The 17418-nt window shown below is 36.1% G+C and overlaps 2 protein-coding genes and 1 non-coding gene across 3 annotated transcripts; 2 read left to right on the forward strand and 1 right to left on the reverse strand.

Moving 5' to 3' along the window:
* Nucleotides 1–1003: 1003 nt before the first annotated feature.
* LOC112799762 (alkane hydroxylase MAH1) lies at nt 1004–2689 on the forward strand. Its single transcript, XM_025841792.2, has one exon. The coding sequence runs from the start codon at nt 1053–1055 to the stop codon at nt 2556–2558; it is 1506 nt and encodes a 501-aa protein (XP_025697577.1). The 5' UTR covers nt 1004–1052; the 3' UTR covers nt 2559–2689.
* Nucleotides 2690–14882: 12193 nt separating this feature from the next.
* LOC112801927 (protein NRT1/ PTR FAMILY 8.3) lies at nt 14883–16411 on the forward strand. The gene is made up of 4 exons (XM_025844878.3): nt 14883–15253; nt 15557–15631; nt 15830–15935; nt 16019–16411. Exons 1-4 carry the CDS (start codon nt 15239–15241, stop codon nt 16189–16191), a joined length of 369 nt encoding a protein of 122 aa, XP_025700663.1. The 5' UTR covers nt 14883–15238; the 3' UTR covers nt 16192–16411.
* Nucleotides 16412–16655: 244 nt separating this feature from the next.
* LOC112804835 (U1 spliceosomal RNA) lies at nt 16656–16815 on the reverse strand. Its single transcript, XR_003203455.2, has one exon. It is a non-coding gene; the product is annotated as a U1 spliceosomal RNA (small nuclear RNA).
* Nucleotides 16816–17418: the final 603 nt, after the last annotated feature.

Genomic DNA, 17418 nt, shown 5'->3' on the forward strand with positions numbered 1-17418 from the left:
GTCCTTACCAATTAGAAAATTGCTATTGAGCAAATTTTAATTGAAAAAGGTCAAAAAGAAGAAAACCACATATACAGTAAAATTAGAAATAACAAATTAAGATTAGGGGTGTTTATGGATCAGATCCGATTCACATATTATTTGCGGTGTTTATCCGAATTCGATTTGAAAATTGCGAATATAGATCTGATCCGCAAGGCTATCGGATCGGATCGATCCGATCCAATCCGCATACTAATCGGATCGAATTGTGGATTTTGTGTAGGTATCCGTATATCCGCGTATCCGCAAAAATAAAGAAATAAATAAGTAATATTTTTTTATGTTTTATTTCAACTAATAATTATCATATATGTTGTATTATTTTAATTTATTATTTAAAAAAAATATGTTTAATATTATTTTAAGAGTAAACATATTTAAAAGAATAAAAAAATAAATTTTATTGATATTTTTTAATCAAATTAAACTTTTAAAAATATTTTTGTATTTTGAGGATATATCCAATCCGATCCGATCCGCAAATTTGCGGATCGGATTGGATCGAATCCAAGCTAAAAAAATTGTGGATATAGGATCTGATCCGATCCGATAATTTTAGTGCGGAACAGATTGAAATTTTGGCCAGATCCGATCTGATCTGATCCGCGTTTACCTCTAATTAAGATAATAATCAAAAGTTAAATTTAAGTCAAAAATTAAAAAAAAATAGTCATGCTCATAAATAAAAATATATTTTTGTTTTTAGATATTTTTTAATAATTTAACATAAATAATTATAAAATAAAAGAATTCGATAAGAAAAAGTTAAAGAATCAATACTTTTATTAAAATTTCACCAACACTAAACTAATAAAAAAAAAATAAGTAATCACACGGCATTAAATATAATCTCATATAATAGTAGCGGGCACTTTAGGCATTTAGGCACTTTAGGCGTTATCCTTCCATCTGTATATATAATAGTAGCGGGCAAGAGTTCATCGACACAGCAAATATACGTACCAATATCAAAAAGTTGCATAATCCTATCCATCCCCCAAACTTTTCAAATGGCCATATTGTTCCTCATTCTACCAATAATTCTCCTATTCCTACATGTTCTTCATCGCAGAAGATGTTGTAGAACACCTCTGTTGATAGATTGGCCAATCCTTGGCATGTTACCACAAGTCCTTAGCAACTTGTGCCATATCCATGATTTTGCAACAAATGTTTTGAGACAAAAAGGTGGCACCGGTGAATTCATGGGGCCATGGTTCACCAAAGTGAACTATATGGTCACCAGTGACCCCATGAATGTTCATCACATAATGAGCAAAAGCTTTGACAACTATGTCAAGGGCCCAGAGTTTCGCGAGATCTTCCAAGCTTTTGGAGACGGTATTGTGACTGCAGATTCAGAGTCATGGAGATACCTTAGGACCATGCATCATTTCTTGCTCCGGCAACAGAGTTTTGAGACGACGGTGGAGAAAACCTTTCAAGAGAAGGTTCAGAATAGCTTGCTTCCGATACTTGATCATGCATGGTTACATGGAAATGTTTTGGATCTTCAAGATGTGTTTAGTCGATTAATGTTCGACGAGACATGCATCATGGTTTTAGGATATGATCCTAAGAGTCTCTCAATTGAGTTTCCATTGGTGGAAGTTGAGAAGGCTTTTGACGAATTTGAGGAGTCCATATTCTATAGACACATAGTGCCAAGAAGTGTTTGGAAGTTTCAAGAATGGCTTCAAATTGGTGAGGAAAAGAAGATGACAAAAGCATGCAAAGTTTTTGACCAATTTCTATATTCATGCATTGCAACAAAGCGCCAAGAGTTACATGAATGCAACAAAAGTAGTGGTGATGACTTGCTCGGTGCTATGATGATGATGGGTGAAGAAAAGGGTAAAATGGTCCATGATGATAAGTTTCTAAGAGATGCTGTATTCAATCTTTTTGTAGCTGGAAGAGATACCATAACTTCGGGTCTTACATGGTTCTTTTGGCTTGTTGCTACACACCCATTAGTCGAGGCCAAAATTCTTGAAGAAATCGAAAAAGTTTTTGGCGCTGCTGTCGGAGAAAAATGCAAAATTTTAGGGATGGAGGATGTGAAGAAGCTAGTTTACCTACATGGTGCTCTATGTGAAGGTTTGAGGCTATTTCCACCTGTTCCTATTGAACGTAAACAATCATTGAAACGTGACACACTTCCGAGTGGTCATTGTGTTAATCCAAATACAATTATTTTGTTGTTTACTTATGCAATGGGAAGGTTTGAAGAGATTTGGGGAAAAGATTGCTTGGAGTTCAAGCCAGAGAGATGGATTTCAGAGAAAGGAGAAACAATACACGTTCCATCTTATAAGTTTATTAGTTTTAATGCAGGTCCAAGGACATGCTTGGGTAAAGACTTGTCTTTTATTCAAATGAAAATGGTGGCATCTACTATTTTGCGCAATTATCGTATACAAGTTGTGGAAAATCATCCTACTACCCCAGCTCATTCCATTGTGCTTCTTATGAAGCATGGCTTGAAGGTTATCATAACAAAAAGACAATTTTAATTCCATCAACGAATTTCAATATCAAATGTCAGTGTATTTGTGTATGGATATATATATCGTTTAAGTTATTTTTAATATATATTTTGTATTTTGATATGTATTTTATATGAATAATTGAAAAGTTAGACTAATCTTTGAGTTAATGATTTTTTATTTTGTGCTAACGATAAAGAAAAAGCTACTCCAACCAGAGTCTATATATATATAGAGAGGTGAATTTTACCAGCCCTCTCTAAAATAATATGTAAGTTATCCTTTATGATGTGTCACATTTTAATTGATTATTATCTTAACTATAATTAGGTTATTTTGTAATTTATTATTTTAGATAGGTAATTGTATAATTTTTTAAAATATTAAAATTCTACCCCGTATACAGCGCTGACTTATTGTTATCTCCTATCCTCTCACTCAATCCTTTTTTGCCGTGGATCACTCCTTACCAACATAATTAATGGTTAGTTCAGTTATTAAATTTTTTTCATTAAAAATAATATATGGAATATATATTCATATGTAAAATATAATATAATAAAATAAATCTATTTAAAGTACTTAAAAGTATAATTAAATTCAGGAATATACAAATATAATAATAAAATTTGTACTCTAAACAAGTAAATATATTTTTTATCATACATAAATTATTTAAAAAAAATATAAATTGTTAAAATTAATAACACAAATTTAAAATGATAAAATTTAACTTCCTTACAAGTATTTTTTATAGTATTTTTATTCTTTTAATTTTTAATTTATTAATGTTTTATTATTTAATTAATGATTAAACAAATTATTTTCATGAGAAATCATTTTTTGTATAATTTTAAAGAAGAGACCAATATAACAGTTTAAAAATTAATGTAAAAATGATATTTTAAATAAAAAATAGTTAATATTAAAATTTTAAATACAAAAATAAATTGTATAGATATTTAAGATATAAATATGAAATATATGTTTAAAATAAATAAAGAAGACAAAAATAATTATTTATTTCTCATGAGTACTCTCATTTTATCTGTTTTATTTATTTTATGCATATATTTATATTTATCTTTTAAATATTTATACAAATTATTTTTGTATTTAAAAATTTTAATATTAAATATTTTTATTTAAAATTTTATTTTTTACGTTATTTTTTATAAAAATAATTTGTTTAATCATTAATTAAATAATAAAGTACTAATAAATTATAAATTAAAAAAATAAAAATATTATAAAAAATACAGTAAGAAAATTGGATTTTATTATTTTAAATTTGTATTATTAATTTTAATAATATATTTATTTTTTAAATAATTTATGTATGATAAAAAATATGTTTACTTGGTTAGAGTACAAATTTTATTATTATATTTATATGTTCATGATTTTAAATATACTTTTAAGTATTTTGAATAGATTTATTTTATTATATTATATTTTACATATAAATATATATTCCATCATGTAATTAAATAAAGATATATTTTTTTAATGAAAAAATTTAATAACTGAATTAACATTAATGTTGATGTTGGTAAGGAGTATGGGTTATGGCCAAAAAAAGGGATTGAATGAGAGGACAAGAGATAGAAATGAAGTCGGTGGCTAGACTGGAAAGAACGGAGAAGTTACGAGCCATGGAAATTCAATGACCTGTTAAGGGAATGATGCACTGTAGAAAGAGATTATATGAGAACGTGCTTCAATTAACGGGGTAGAATTTTAATATTTTAAAAAATTATACAATTACCCATCTAAAATAATAAATTACAAAATAACTCAACTATAGTTAAGATAATGACCAATTAAAGTGTGACACATTATGAAGGGTAATTTACATGTTATTTCAGAGGGAATTGGGTAAAATTCACCATCTATATATATATATATATATATATATATATATATATATATATATATATATATATATATATATATATATGTTACCATTTGTTTGTGACAAATCTTCCAAAGAGTTGAGCTGACATTGCTTTTGTGTGTTTATGTGGTGGGATTATCTTAGTTTAAGGTTGGATAATATACTGAATAATACGTTGGTTAAATTAACCTTATATATATATGCTTGCACTTTGTAATTTTGTTCATAGAATATGAGGATGTTTGCACTAATTTCATTCATTCCATGAACCGAGCAGAAGTAGTAGTATTAAATGTTATGCGGAAAATGCATGTGTATATGTATGTACCTATGTAAAGTTAATGTGATCCATGTTAAATGGATGGGCACGCAGATGGCCAACAATAAATATCAATAGATTTGCGTACCAGAACAAATTACAAGAATTTAATTTTTTATAATAAAAATTTTTAATTAAGTTTTTAATATATTAAATAATAAGTAAAAGAAAATATATTTTTAATAATATTTAATATTTTTTTTAAATATTCTTAAAATGAGTCTTTTTAAATACAAATTAACAAAACCTAAACTTGAAAAAAATGCTAGGAATTAAAAAATCTTTGAAAATAAAATTACTAATTTGGACAAGACATGTGATATGATTTTAAATAATTTGAATGAATGAAAGTTAAATAGCAAAAAAGGTACTACTTTGATGAATAATTTGGAGGTGGTGAGGCCGCCAGTCGAGAAGCCGGGGATCGCGGGAGGATATGGTTTATCATGGTAGATTTGTAAAATATGTGTTCAAAACAATATATAACAGTCGATGGATATATATTAATGAAAAAATAAATTGATTGTGCTTATACTTGAGCTTTTGCCAACAGAAGTTCGAATATAAAAGCGTTAGTGCAAGCATTTGAGATTGTTATCCAATTTTTTATGGAGGAATGTAATGCAATTTTGGATTAATTTGATTTCAAAACATATGAACCATACTTAATAAGGTGGTCATATGGTGTTGATAATATTTATTGGAAATTGAATTTTGAAAAATTGTGCCGTTCTAACGATTTTTCAACCACAGCTCCACCAGACAATCAAACAATGACATCGTTAGTTTATGGGCCTGACGCGAGTTGAGGATGGAGGCTTTTTGCCCAGTGGACAAGCTATGGCGGTCGCTTCATGAGTAGGGTGAGCACAATAACTTCTCGAAACTACCGACTAACCACTTCTGACAATGACCGCTCCCACAAGCAATCTCCCAAAATGCATCCATTTGGAGGTACAGGCAACGCCAACTCTTGGATCATGCAAGAACTTAGGGACAAGATTCAAAACCTCGAGAAAGATTTGGCGGCGAGGGACCGCTACAACCGTGAGGTTAACCATAACACTGGCTCGCATGCAGGTCCTCGGCCCAGTTATTCTCGCACCCGGTTCCCCGTGAGGAGATTGGGAGAAAGGTGGAAGGAAGAAGAGGACGACAGGCACGACCAAGCCGACGGTCAATCCCAGCCTTTCTACTCTCGAGACAAGTCGAGAAGCCAGAAACGGAAGGAGGAGCAGAAGAGGAAACGTCGAGGCCCTGTGGTGATTGATGCCACTCCCTTCCACTCTTCCATCCTCAAGGTCTGCCTACCCAAAAACTTTGATAAACTGACAGACATGAGGTATGATAGTACCAAAAACCCACAAGCGCACATCACGACTTTCGAGACCAGGATGAACCTGAAAGGTGTGGGAGATGCAGTCAGATGCTGGGCATTCTCCGTAACCCTGGCTGGACTGACAATCTGTTGGTTCAATTCTCTCCCACAAGGTTTCATAGCCACCTTCTCGGATATTTCTCTAAAGTTCCTAGCCTATTTTACCACTCACATCGCCAAGGCAAAACACTCGATTAACCTCTTGGGGATAACACAACGGGTCGGCGACTCCACAAAAAAATACATGGACCGTTTTAATGATGAGTGCTTAGAGATTGACGTTCTCATGGAATCTGTGGCTAGCTTGTGCCTCACTAACGGCCTAGTGAACGAGGACTTCCAGAAATACTTGACCACCAAGCTTGTTTGGATAATGTAGGAGATACAAGACGTGACAAGGAAGCATATAAACGATGAGGAGGTTAGCCAGGTGGTAGCTGCCAACAAACGGCAGCTAGCCATCCCACCTACTCATCAAGCCATCAATCTGGAGAAGTCAAAGGACGACCTAAGAGAAATGGCATTCGGGAGATCATTCAAGTCGTTTTCTTGGATAGGCAAATTCACAAGTTACACCCCCTAATCGCCCTGATAATCGAAGTCTTCCAGCAGATTAGGGAAAAATGCATCTTGCACAAGCCGAGGCAGTTGAAAGACCGGATTGGAGGGAATAATAACCTCTATTGTAATTATTACAAGTGTTTCCAGCACAAGACACAAATTGCTTTGACTTAAAGGACACGCTAGAACAGGCTATCCGAGAAAAAAAAGCTGAATGAATTTTCACAATTCATCCGGGAACCAAAGAGAAAAGAAAGAGAGCATTTTGAAGAGGATCGAAGTCAGACTATCAAGTTGAGGCAAGACTCTCCGAAGAACCCAGACACAACCCCAACAGTGGTGGTGAATGTGGTGGTCGGTAAAAACGCCCCACCAAAATCAAGGTCTGTAACAAAGAAAGATGCCAAGGTACTTACCATGATGTCAGGAGAAAAACGTCGGGAGAAATACTTGGTAGATGAAACTAGGACAATGGCCCATTTTTCAAAAGTAGCACTAAAGTAGAGGTTGGAACTATGCTACAACCACAAGGTTTACAACAGAATATTCGAAGAGGGAGACCTGGTATTACGATGCAACAACATCAGTCCGCTGACCCCAGGGGAATGGAAGCTCTCCCCTAACTGGGAAGGACTTTACAGGGTAAAAGAGGTGCAAAGTAAAGGCGCATACAATCTTGAGCAATTAGATGGAAAGGAGATATCGAGGACTTGGAATGCAGCGAACCTCATAAGATTCTACTCATAAGGCTTAACGATCTTCTGGTTATGTGCTGACTGTTGGTCACGATTTGGTTACTTTTTTTTCTCATGTTCATTTCCTACCTTGTGTTCATTTTTATTTACTTTGTTTTGATCTTGCAAGCCTACTTGTACTATCATGACATATGAAAGAAGGGATACTCTTTCCCCTTGTCATCATCTCGGAACGGCGGCAAGGGGTTTTGGTGAGTCTCGTGTTTTGTTATATTTTTTGCAAGAATTTATTGTTTATAAATTATTACCAAGTTACAGGTACGGCTTCCCAGGACTGATCACCCCGGGAGCTCCCTGTGCAAAGACAAATGGATATCCATCGAGATATGGCTGAACGGCCAAGTAAACAAATGATATGTAAGTAAATGACCAAAATTATACATGAAAATAAACCATCTTAAGTACAAAGAGCCCACAAATTGGCAGTTCAAAAGGGCGACATACCGGCCCAACAACAAAATAGTTGAAAATTACAAGTCCAAAAGGGCAACACATCGGCCCAACAACGAAAAGAGTTTAAAACTACAAACAAGTTACAAAATCAAAGCTAGCTACTTCCTCACTATGTCGACGATCTTGCCATCTTGAATTATTTTGAAAGCACCAATAGCTAAGGTGTCGAAGTCAGGGGCAAACAACAAGACTTGGGCTTTGATCGCCTCCTCGGTAGCAGCTATTGCGTCCCGGGATTCTTTGATGATCTCTCTTTTATGTTTCTTCATATTTGAGGCCTCAAGGTGAGCCACGTCTACCGAGGTCTTTAAGTTAGTAATATCACGTTGAGCCATTCTATACTTTCCATCTAGAACCTGACACTGGGCTAAAACCGGCTCCACTTTCCTCGTGATAGCAGCGGCTCGGAAAAGGCTCCGATACGTCCACCTCGCTTGGTCGGCCAGGTCCTCGTCCCGGAAGAAGTTTTCATTGACCGGCAATGTAACACCCTAAGTTAAAACCTATTCTTGAAGGCCTTTAGATAGGGTGTCACTCTTTTGGGAAGCAAATTAACTCAATCGTTATGCAAGAAAGAAGGAGAATACACATGCCGAGTTTTGGGTAAAAATCAATAAGCGATTAAAAGATGGAATTGAACACACATAAGCAAGTTCGAGCAAATAAAATAACAACAAGATTCCCATGAGTACGGTCTCTGAAAAAAAGAAATGCTTAAAAATAACTATGACAAAAAACCCGACGTGTTCTAACTAATTTTGTCGAAGAAACTCCCCTCCTTGTATCATATCCTATCTTTTGTCGGATCCTTCAGTCTTCTATGAATCGGAGTACCAGCAATCCTCTTCCAACACTTTTTCTGTGGGGTGACGATCTAATTCTGCTGTGTGGGTAAACTAAGATCTGACGGGGTGTTGAAGTGGGAGAATAGGGCACGTACTCCATCTTTGGACTTCCGCAAAAGGTCAATTTCTCCTCTGGGTCCTCCTCCTGGCTAGGGCTGCTGGACTCCTCCTTCTCTATCTCAGAATCTGATTCGAGGTAGACAACTTCGGGTGATCGTTTCTTGGATGTTGAAGTGTTCGTATCTAGGAAATTTATGACAGGCAGTTGGGGGTATTCTCTTATGAAATCTCGACCTAAGTAGATAGTTTGGAGCACGGTAGTAGTGGTCGTAACTATCCACGTGTACTTTGAGGGATCATACTCAGAAGTCTCCCTCGAAGGGTGCTACGTCATTTCTATCCTCTGTCCCATACTCTTCTGGAGATAGTCTGGAAAAGAGAAACGGTGAGAACTTAAAAGATCTCAGTAAAATAATAACATAATCAACATATATAAGCCAAATAGAGGAATAATACTGTATAGGCACTCAACATAATCATAACTTAAGCTGGATGTAATTTTGAAATTAATAGCACAAGCAAACTTTTCCTTTATACTTTTTCCTTTCTTAACTTGTAACTTTATGGAAGGTATTGAGCTCAATCCGGTACAAAAGGTGAGAATCCCCTTTCCTTACCGAAGGTTCTTATCCCAAATGTTTTGGCGATCACATTTCCTTATCGAAGGATCATCTCGATCGATCACCTTCCCTTATCGAAGTATCATGTAGATATCTTGTCTTTTGGGATCGCCTTCCTTTAGCGAAGGATCATCTCCTCAGTTCAATTTACAAATATGGTTGTTTAAACATACCCAAGAAGAAAATCATGCACGAAGATAGACACATATAAAGATAAAAGGGGCATGTGAAATAATGATACCATAGTTATATGGCACAAGATAGGCATGTACTCTCTAATTAAAGAGATATTAATAACATAATGGCATAAGTTAAAGGATCATATTTTTAATGCACATAATGAAAAATATGGTATATTGAGTAATCGAACAAAGTTTATGAAAAAGTACATACTCTTGACTTAAATAGCTTGTAAGATAGTAGTAACAATTATAGGAATAACATTCATCATAAAACCACAAAAATATGCATGTACTCTTGATAAAAAAAATTATAAATAATGATGGATTTGCGTATAGAAGAAACTTTGACGATGAACATAATGCATGCGTGTAAGGAAAAGGAAAAGGAGGAATAATGCCATAAACACATAATCATGATAACAATATAAGAGCATTACATGACATCAATATAGATGATAACAAATAGAACATAACGCATGCCAAGCATAAAAGTAATAAAACATAATTTCCTACTTTTTTCTAACACCTTTTTATTGACTATGAGGTTGACTCTTGTATTTGTACACAGAATATTTTTGTAGAAAGAGAAGGGGGAGGATTAGTGTTTGAGAGGGGTGATCTTCTACCTACTAGTGTACCCTTATTTATATACTTCTGATGGTAGGTGTGACTGGGGTATTTTAAATTCAAAAGAAGGGCGATTGTTAGATTCTTATCCATAATTTAGAATTCTAAGTCTATCTCCTAACTGATTTTTAAATTTCAAATTGAATTTTCTAGAAGGGGTGAGGAGCGGATGCTTCATTACCACCCCCGTAAGAAAAGAATTTGTCCCCAAATTCCACGCCTTGAATTGGTGGATGAGGGTCATTAGATAGCTTAGGTGTTATGTTAGTAAATCTCTACTGGTGGGAAGGAAAAAAATTCTTGTCATGATCGTTACTTGTAAATAAGTTCGAAAACTTCTGTCTTATGTCTGCCTCTATTTCCCATGTGTAGTCCCTTGAACTGCCACTACCCCATACCACTTTTACTAGTCGTATCGTGTTGTTCCTTAGTTGCTTCACGCTTTTGTCTATGATCTTCACGGCTGGTAGATCAAAAGTTAGGTCATTCTTGAGTGCTACATCCTCTTGCTGCAACACATGGCTTGGATCGTGCTAGTATTTTCGGAGTTGCGACACGTGGAATACGTTGTGTTATCTCAACAGATTCGGTGGTCAGGCAATCTGGTATGCTGACTTCCCTATGTGCCGAAGGATTTGAAATGGACCTAAGTACCGTGGGCTTAATTTTCTCACTTTAAGAGCCCTTCTTACCCCGGTGGTGGGGTGATTTCTAGGAATACATGATCGCCTTCCTGAAACTCGAGGGGTTTCTTTCGTTGATCTGCATAGCTCTTTTGTTGACTTTGGGTGGTAAGTATTCTTTCCCTTATCTTCTTGATATCTTTTATGGTCTGTCTTACTAATTTCGGTCCTAAGTATCCTCACTCTTTCGGTACATACCAGCATAAAGGAGATTGGCATCTTTGTCCGTAAAGGGCATCATATGGTGTCATTCTGATGCTAGCATGGTAACTGTTGTTATAAGTAAACTTAATCAGTGGTAGGTGACTCTCCCACTTCCATGGTCTGTCTAGAACACAAGCTCTTAACATATCTTTCAGCGTCTGGATGGTCCTTTTTGTTTGTCTGTCTGTTTGGGGGTGGTACGACGTGCTTAAGCACAGTCTTGTCCCGAACGCCTTCTGCAACGCATTCCAAAACCTAGAGCTGAACCTTAGGTCTCTATCCAATACTATGGTTGATGACATCCCATGCAACCTCAAGATCTCTTTGATATATAGCGTGGCTAGTTTTTCCAATGAGTCGGTCGCCTTGAGTGGTAGAAAATGGACAATCTTTGTAAGCCGGTCTACAATAACCCATATGGCATCACGTCCCGCTTGATTACGAGACAGTCCCATTACGAATTCCATCGATATGTCCTCCCACTTCCACTCTGGAATGCCAAGGGGTTGCAATACCTTCGATGGTTTCTGGTGCTCAATTTTTACCTTCTGACAAAACAGACATTTATTCATGACTATAGCCAAATCCTTTTTCATTCCTGGCTACCAGAACATCTTTTTCAAATTGTGATACATCTTCGTCATGCAGTATAAGAGCATAAGAAAAAGGAGGAATAATGCCATAAACACATTATCATGATAATAATATAAGAGCATCACATGGCAGCAATATAGATTATAAAATAGAAAATAGAACATAATGCATGCCAAGCATGAAAGTAATAAAACATAATTTTCTACTTTTTTTCTAACACCTCTTTATTGACTATGAAGTTGACTCTTGTGATTGTACATAGAATATTTTTATAAAAAGAGAAGGGGGAGGATTAGTGTTTGAGAGGGGTAATCTTCTACCTACAAGTGTACCCTTATTTATATACTTCTGGTGATAGGTGTGACTGTGGTATTTTAAATTCAAAATGGCGGTTGTTAGATTTCTATCCGTAATTTAAAATTATAAACCTATCTCCTAACTGGTTTTTAAATTTCAAATTGAATTTTTTAGAAGGAGTGAGGGGCGGTTCTTACAGGCAACAGCTGCGAATTAATAAAGAAGCCCGCGTCGAAGTTCTTTTTCATCACGGAGAGCACCTGACCCCAACTGGAGATGGATTTCATTTTCTTGGGGTTAGAGATCACAACCACTTTAGGATCCTCAAACTGAGCACCGGAAGAGTGCGTAACCACTGTCGGTTCGCCATGGTCAACCTTATCATCAACATTGTGCCCGAGAGGTGGCCCAGTCGAAGGCTAAGATTGAACCTCTAGCTCATCGGCTTGAGAGATATCTCAGCTTAAGGAGTGGAGGAATTAGAATTCTCATCATCCCCAGGGAAGAAGTGAGTCATCAAACGGCTAATTGAGGTATTCCTAGCAACCATTCCAACTATAAAAGAAAAAGAAAACCAAGTTACAAAGTTGGTAATTAAGCATTAGTATGTAAAACGTGACATCGTCAGAATAATAGAAAGAAATATGAATTTACTTATGCAGTTTCGTCCGGCTTCCAGGTCACCCATTAGGAGGTAAGGGTTAAGGGGATGTGAACCAAATATTGCCAGCAAGACATCAGCAACCTGCTAGTTCTGCAGACCTAAATCTTCATAGGTCATTTTGATCAACCAATTCGAGCCGGCGCTGAAGCTCCAATAGGTCAGAATGCACCTCTCCCCCTCAAGGGTAAACCAGAAAGGATGACAACCTTGGACTGGCCTTATTTTGAAAAAAAAGTCTCTTTAAAGCCATGAAAATAATCTTTAAAGAGGCCCAAGATTTTACGATTTTGCACAGCCCGGAAAGAAAGGTACCCATTTTTATGCTTACCCTCTTGGGAAGGGTTCGTGAGTAAGAAGAAGAAAACAAAGACTTCGACGGTGGCCGAAAGCTCCAAGTACTCGCAGACCATTTCGAAATACCAGATGGCAGCCCAGCTGTTCGGATGAAGTTACAAGGGGACAACATCACACTGATTTAAGAGAGCCATAATGAAGGGGGAGAAGGGAAGTCGAACTCCCAAAGTAGTAAATATGGGTTTATATACCCACATCCAATCAGGGACGCGTGAAGCGTCAAGCTTTAGTTGGCAGACGCGCTCCCGAGGGCCCGACACCAATAGCTCGTAGTTTGCCTCCTCGGGGCTACCTCCACAGGATGCTCCTAAGTCACGAAACTTTGTTAATTCCTCCACGGTCACCCTGGAGGACGTGCTCATGACATTGATAGTACACTAAGCATACCAATTCACAAGGGGTCGCTGCGCCATACCTATAGTGGGGCACCACTCAAATAGTTAGGTCGGGTGAAGTTTTTAAACCTAAGCTAAGTTATTCTACACTTAAACTAAAATTGTCCTACACTAAACCATTCTAGTCTAAAATGCAAAAAGGAAGCCTATGCCACCCCCTGTAAACTATCTAATAAAACTGATTTGGTCCAAAAGGTAACAACAACAAGAAAACCAGCATGGTAATGGTGAAAAGTAAAGAAAAATAATGTAAAAGAGTAAGTCACTTACCAGTAATGATGAATGTAGAAAATTGCAGGAAGCAAACAATGGCAAATACAGGGAAAGAATAAGACCCACGAGAGAGGACAGAAAGGATGATCATAGAGGAACACAATAATGCAAGCGGTAGTAGCAATGGTGGAAAATGAAAAGTGATGGGCAGTTATGGGAATAAAAAAAAAAAGAAAATGAAGTGGGAGTGGCAACTGCTACTAGGGAAGGAAAAGCATGAAGGTTAGGGGCATAATAGATATTTTCACTGGCTTTCAAATCACTTAAAGAGCATTTAATGCTTTGGGCATGATAATCGAACCGACACCTTAGAGTAATGGCTAAGGCAATTCCTACGCACGAGGAAAGCACTAGGAGTGTGAGCCCTACCGACAAAGCTAGGTTGGGTAAAGACCACTTTTCACGAGACACTATAAGAAAGTTTTAAAATAGTGACTAATTTTAACGACCAGCAAAATCGGTCACTATTAGTGATCGATTTTGCGACCAATCAAACTTTTTTAGGATTTAAAAAAAAATTGGTTGCTAAATTTCAATTAGCGACCGATTTAGTGACCACCCACTTTTGGTTGCTAAATTGGTTACTAAAATAAAAATTAGTGACCGATTTTGCTACCGATGACAAAGTTAATCTAGTCGGTCGCTAAAATCGTTCGCTATTTTTTAAATTTAGTGACCAAATTAGCAACCAAAACAAAAAACAAGCTTTTAGGGTATATTGGTGGCTAAATCGGTCGCTATTTTTAATTTAGCGACTGATTTTACGACCAATATAAAAACAAGATTTATGGTGGTTGGTCGCTAAATCGATCGCTAAGAAATCGGTCACTAATTCAGTTACTAAGTGTTAACATAGCAACGATTTAGTGACCAACTATAAAATACTGATTTTAAAGCATTCGGTCACTAAATCGGTTGCTATTTTATAATATAGCGACCGAATTAGCAACCGACTTAAAAATATGTTGATAAAATAGTTGGTCGCTAAGATAGCAATCACTAAATCAATTGATAAGGGTTAATATAGCGATCGATTTTAGCGATCAATTATAAAATCTTAGCATTAGAGCAGTCGGTCACTAAATCGATTGCCATTAGCGACCAAATTTGTGACCAACTAAAAAAATAAAAGTTACAAATTAATTAGTCGCTCGGTCAGTATTTTAAATAATACTACTAAATTTTAAAATAAATTAAAAAAACCATCATTTTTCAATTTTCAACCCTAACCCTAGGCTCTCTCCTCACACACGTCCCTCTCGCTGCCTCCCTCACTCTCCGACAGAGTGGAGAGAGAAGTCACTTTCCGTCGAGTCCTGCTTAGAGCCTGTTCTGCTCGCCCCCTCAACTCCGCGATCTTCGCCGCCGCCATTCTCAGCTCTTTCTTCATTGATGCTAACTCACATGACAATTTTGCACCCGCAGCCACCACTGCGATTTCACCATTCTTGTTCTCCATGTTCATTCTGACTTCTTCAGATCCAGATCCAGTTTCAGATCCGATCCTTGTTATCATATTCAATTCGCCCTGCGAATCTTGATTTTCATGTTCTTCGTGAATGTAAGCCAATCTGTGCTCCTAAAACTGCGATTTCAGTAATGCGATCTCCACTTGCGATTCAATGTCTCTCTCCTTATATATGTTCAATTCAATTTTTGCCTTCTGTAATTCACCGGTTACCGATTCAATTGCGTTATTCAAACCATTTAGTTCTTCCTTTGCACTAATAGCCTCTTCTTTTAACTGATTCACTATATATATATATATCCATTATATTTTATGACATTCCAATCAAAATTTGCTTTACCTCCGGAATAATTTGAAAAGTTGAAGCTTAAGTTCATTATTTTTTTGTTTCTTCAGATCCTTGCAAAGAGACACATGGACCTTGTCACTTCTCAAGCATGGTTATTAGAAAGTGCAGAGTTGGTGGAAAAGGTTTGTATTTTATAGACCTACGCGTATCGGCTCTCTTTTTATAAGGAAAAAAAAAGATGCGGCGCTAGTGAAATCGAAATTTTGAATGAATCTGCTTACAATCAAATTAAAGTTGCTTTTATAGTGAACAATTAAGCTTGCAGTGAACAATATGTTGTGGAATTTGGGAAAAAGTATCATTTTATTTCATATCTGAAGGATGAAGAGAGCAGAAGATACACTGGAGATGGCTCAGTTGACTTTAAAGGGAGGCCTGTACTTAAGGAGAATACTGACAATTGGAGAGCTTGCCCATTTATCCTAGGTAAACATTTTTTTTTCATTTATTTTCTTATGCATTGCATAATCTATTTTGTTCATTGCAAATCTATGTAATATGGATTACAGGCAACGAGTGCTGTGAACGTTTGGCTTACTATGGCATTGCAACAAATCTTATTACCTACCTTACCACCAAACTACATGAAGGAAATGTCTCTGCTGCAAGAAAGGTCACCACCTGGCAAGGCACTTGTTATCTCACACCTCTCATTGGAGCTGTTCTGGCTGATGCTTATTGAGGAAGATACTGGACAATTGATGGTTTCTCCATGATTTACTTCATTGTAATTACAAACCAATATAGCTTTGTTCTCTTTAATCACTTAATATTCCACCTACACATGTCTTGATATACTGCTGAACTTTCCGAACTTCTTAGATAGCTGAAGCAAATGTCTTTATGTGTTTGCACATTTGTATCATTTTATTATCAAATATTTACTTTCTAATTCTCTTTAATCACTTAATATTCCTGTTACCTCTATTACTGTAAAGGTTTCTTAATTAGCTCCACGCTTTTCCATTGCTAACCATGAAGGATGATTGACTTGGCGATGCACTAATTTTATTTACATGCAACTAATTTTAAGCTTGAACGGCTGGTTGAGAATTCGGCCCCCTGACGTGGTAATAAGCAAAAGGTTTGAACTCAAAGGGTGAAAACCAACAATATAGATTGAAAAGACTTTAAACTGAAATTAGGTAGGGACTGCGCGAACGCAAGTCCCCGCTGCCACAAATTATGACGTAGGCTCTCCTACTTGAGGAGACCTTAGGCGGGCACCCCTCTTAAGTGCAATGGAGGTCACCAACCTAAGCCATGGGCCTTCTTGATCAACCATTGACCCCGTCCAGGTAAGTATACTGAAATGTTGTTGCTTAATCTTTATTTGTACAGTGCATTTTCACCTCCCTTTCTTGCTCCCAGGTGATGTGGGACTATTTAGCTTCTCAAGGGTTTTTGTGTTCCTTCTCTCTCTATGAACCTGTGGTTTCTCCCTTTGGATTACGGTATCTCTTTCACTGAACAAATGGTGGGGCTAATTCTTTTCTTCTCAAAACATAAGGTTTTTGGCATATCAAAGTACGTACCTGTAGTTGGAGTGTTGGACACGTATGAGAATTTTGAAGCTAGGAAACTGGGAAAGGTGCTACTTCATTTTCTTATTAACAATATTGTTTATCGCAAGAAAACACATGGGAAGTGAGTTAAGAACAAAGATTCAGAACAAGACTCAGATATTTATCAAAAGTAAGCCTCCTGCCAAAAACATAAATAAATAAATGAAAGAAGCTTGTTTTTTTTTTTTTTTTGGTGACTAGAAGCTTGTTTAGTCTAACTAGATATTAAATAAAGCATAGTTATGTTTATGAATTATTTTTACCATGTTTTAGTCTAAATTGTGGGTTATAAATTTAATATATTTAGGAATTTTAAATATTTTAAATTCTATATTTCTATGTAG

Source organism: Arachis hypogaea, chromosome 5 (assembly GCF_003086295.3).
Source record: "Arachis hypogaea cultivar Tifrunner chromosome 5, arahy.Tifrunner.gnm2.J5K5, whole genome shotgun sequence".
Lineage (NCBI taxonomy): Eukaryota > Viridiplantae > Streptophyta > Magnoliopsida > Fabales > Fabaceae > Arachis > Arachis hypogaea.

What these genes read in the sequence shown, in the direction of transcription:
- LOC112799762 (XM_025841792.2), top strand. Translation starts at nt 1,053, where the DNA reads ATGGCCATATTGTTCCTCATTCTACCAATAATTCTCCTATTCCTACAT.
- LOC112801927 (XM_025844878.3), top strand. An exon ending in GTGCAGAGTTGGTGGAAAAG is followed by an intron (nt 15,632 to 15,829) that starts GTTTGTATTTTA and finishes TCATATCTGAAG; the next exon opens with GATGAAGAGAGCAGAAGATA. An exon ending in AGCTTGCCCATTTATCCTAG is followed by an intron (nt 15,936 to 16,018) that starts GTAAACATTTTT and finishes TATGGATTACAG; the next exon opens with GCAACGAGTGCTGTGAACGT.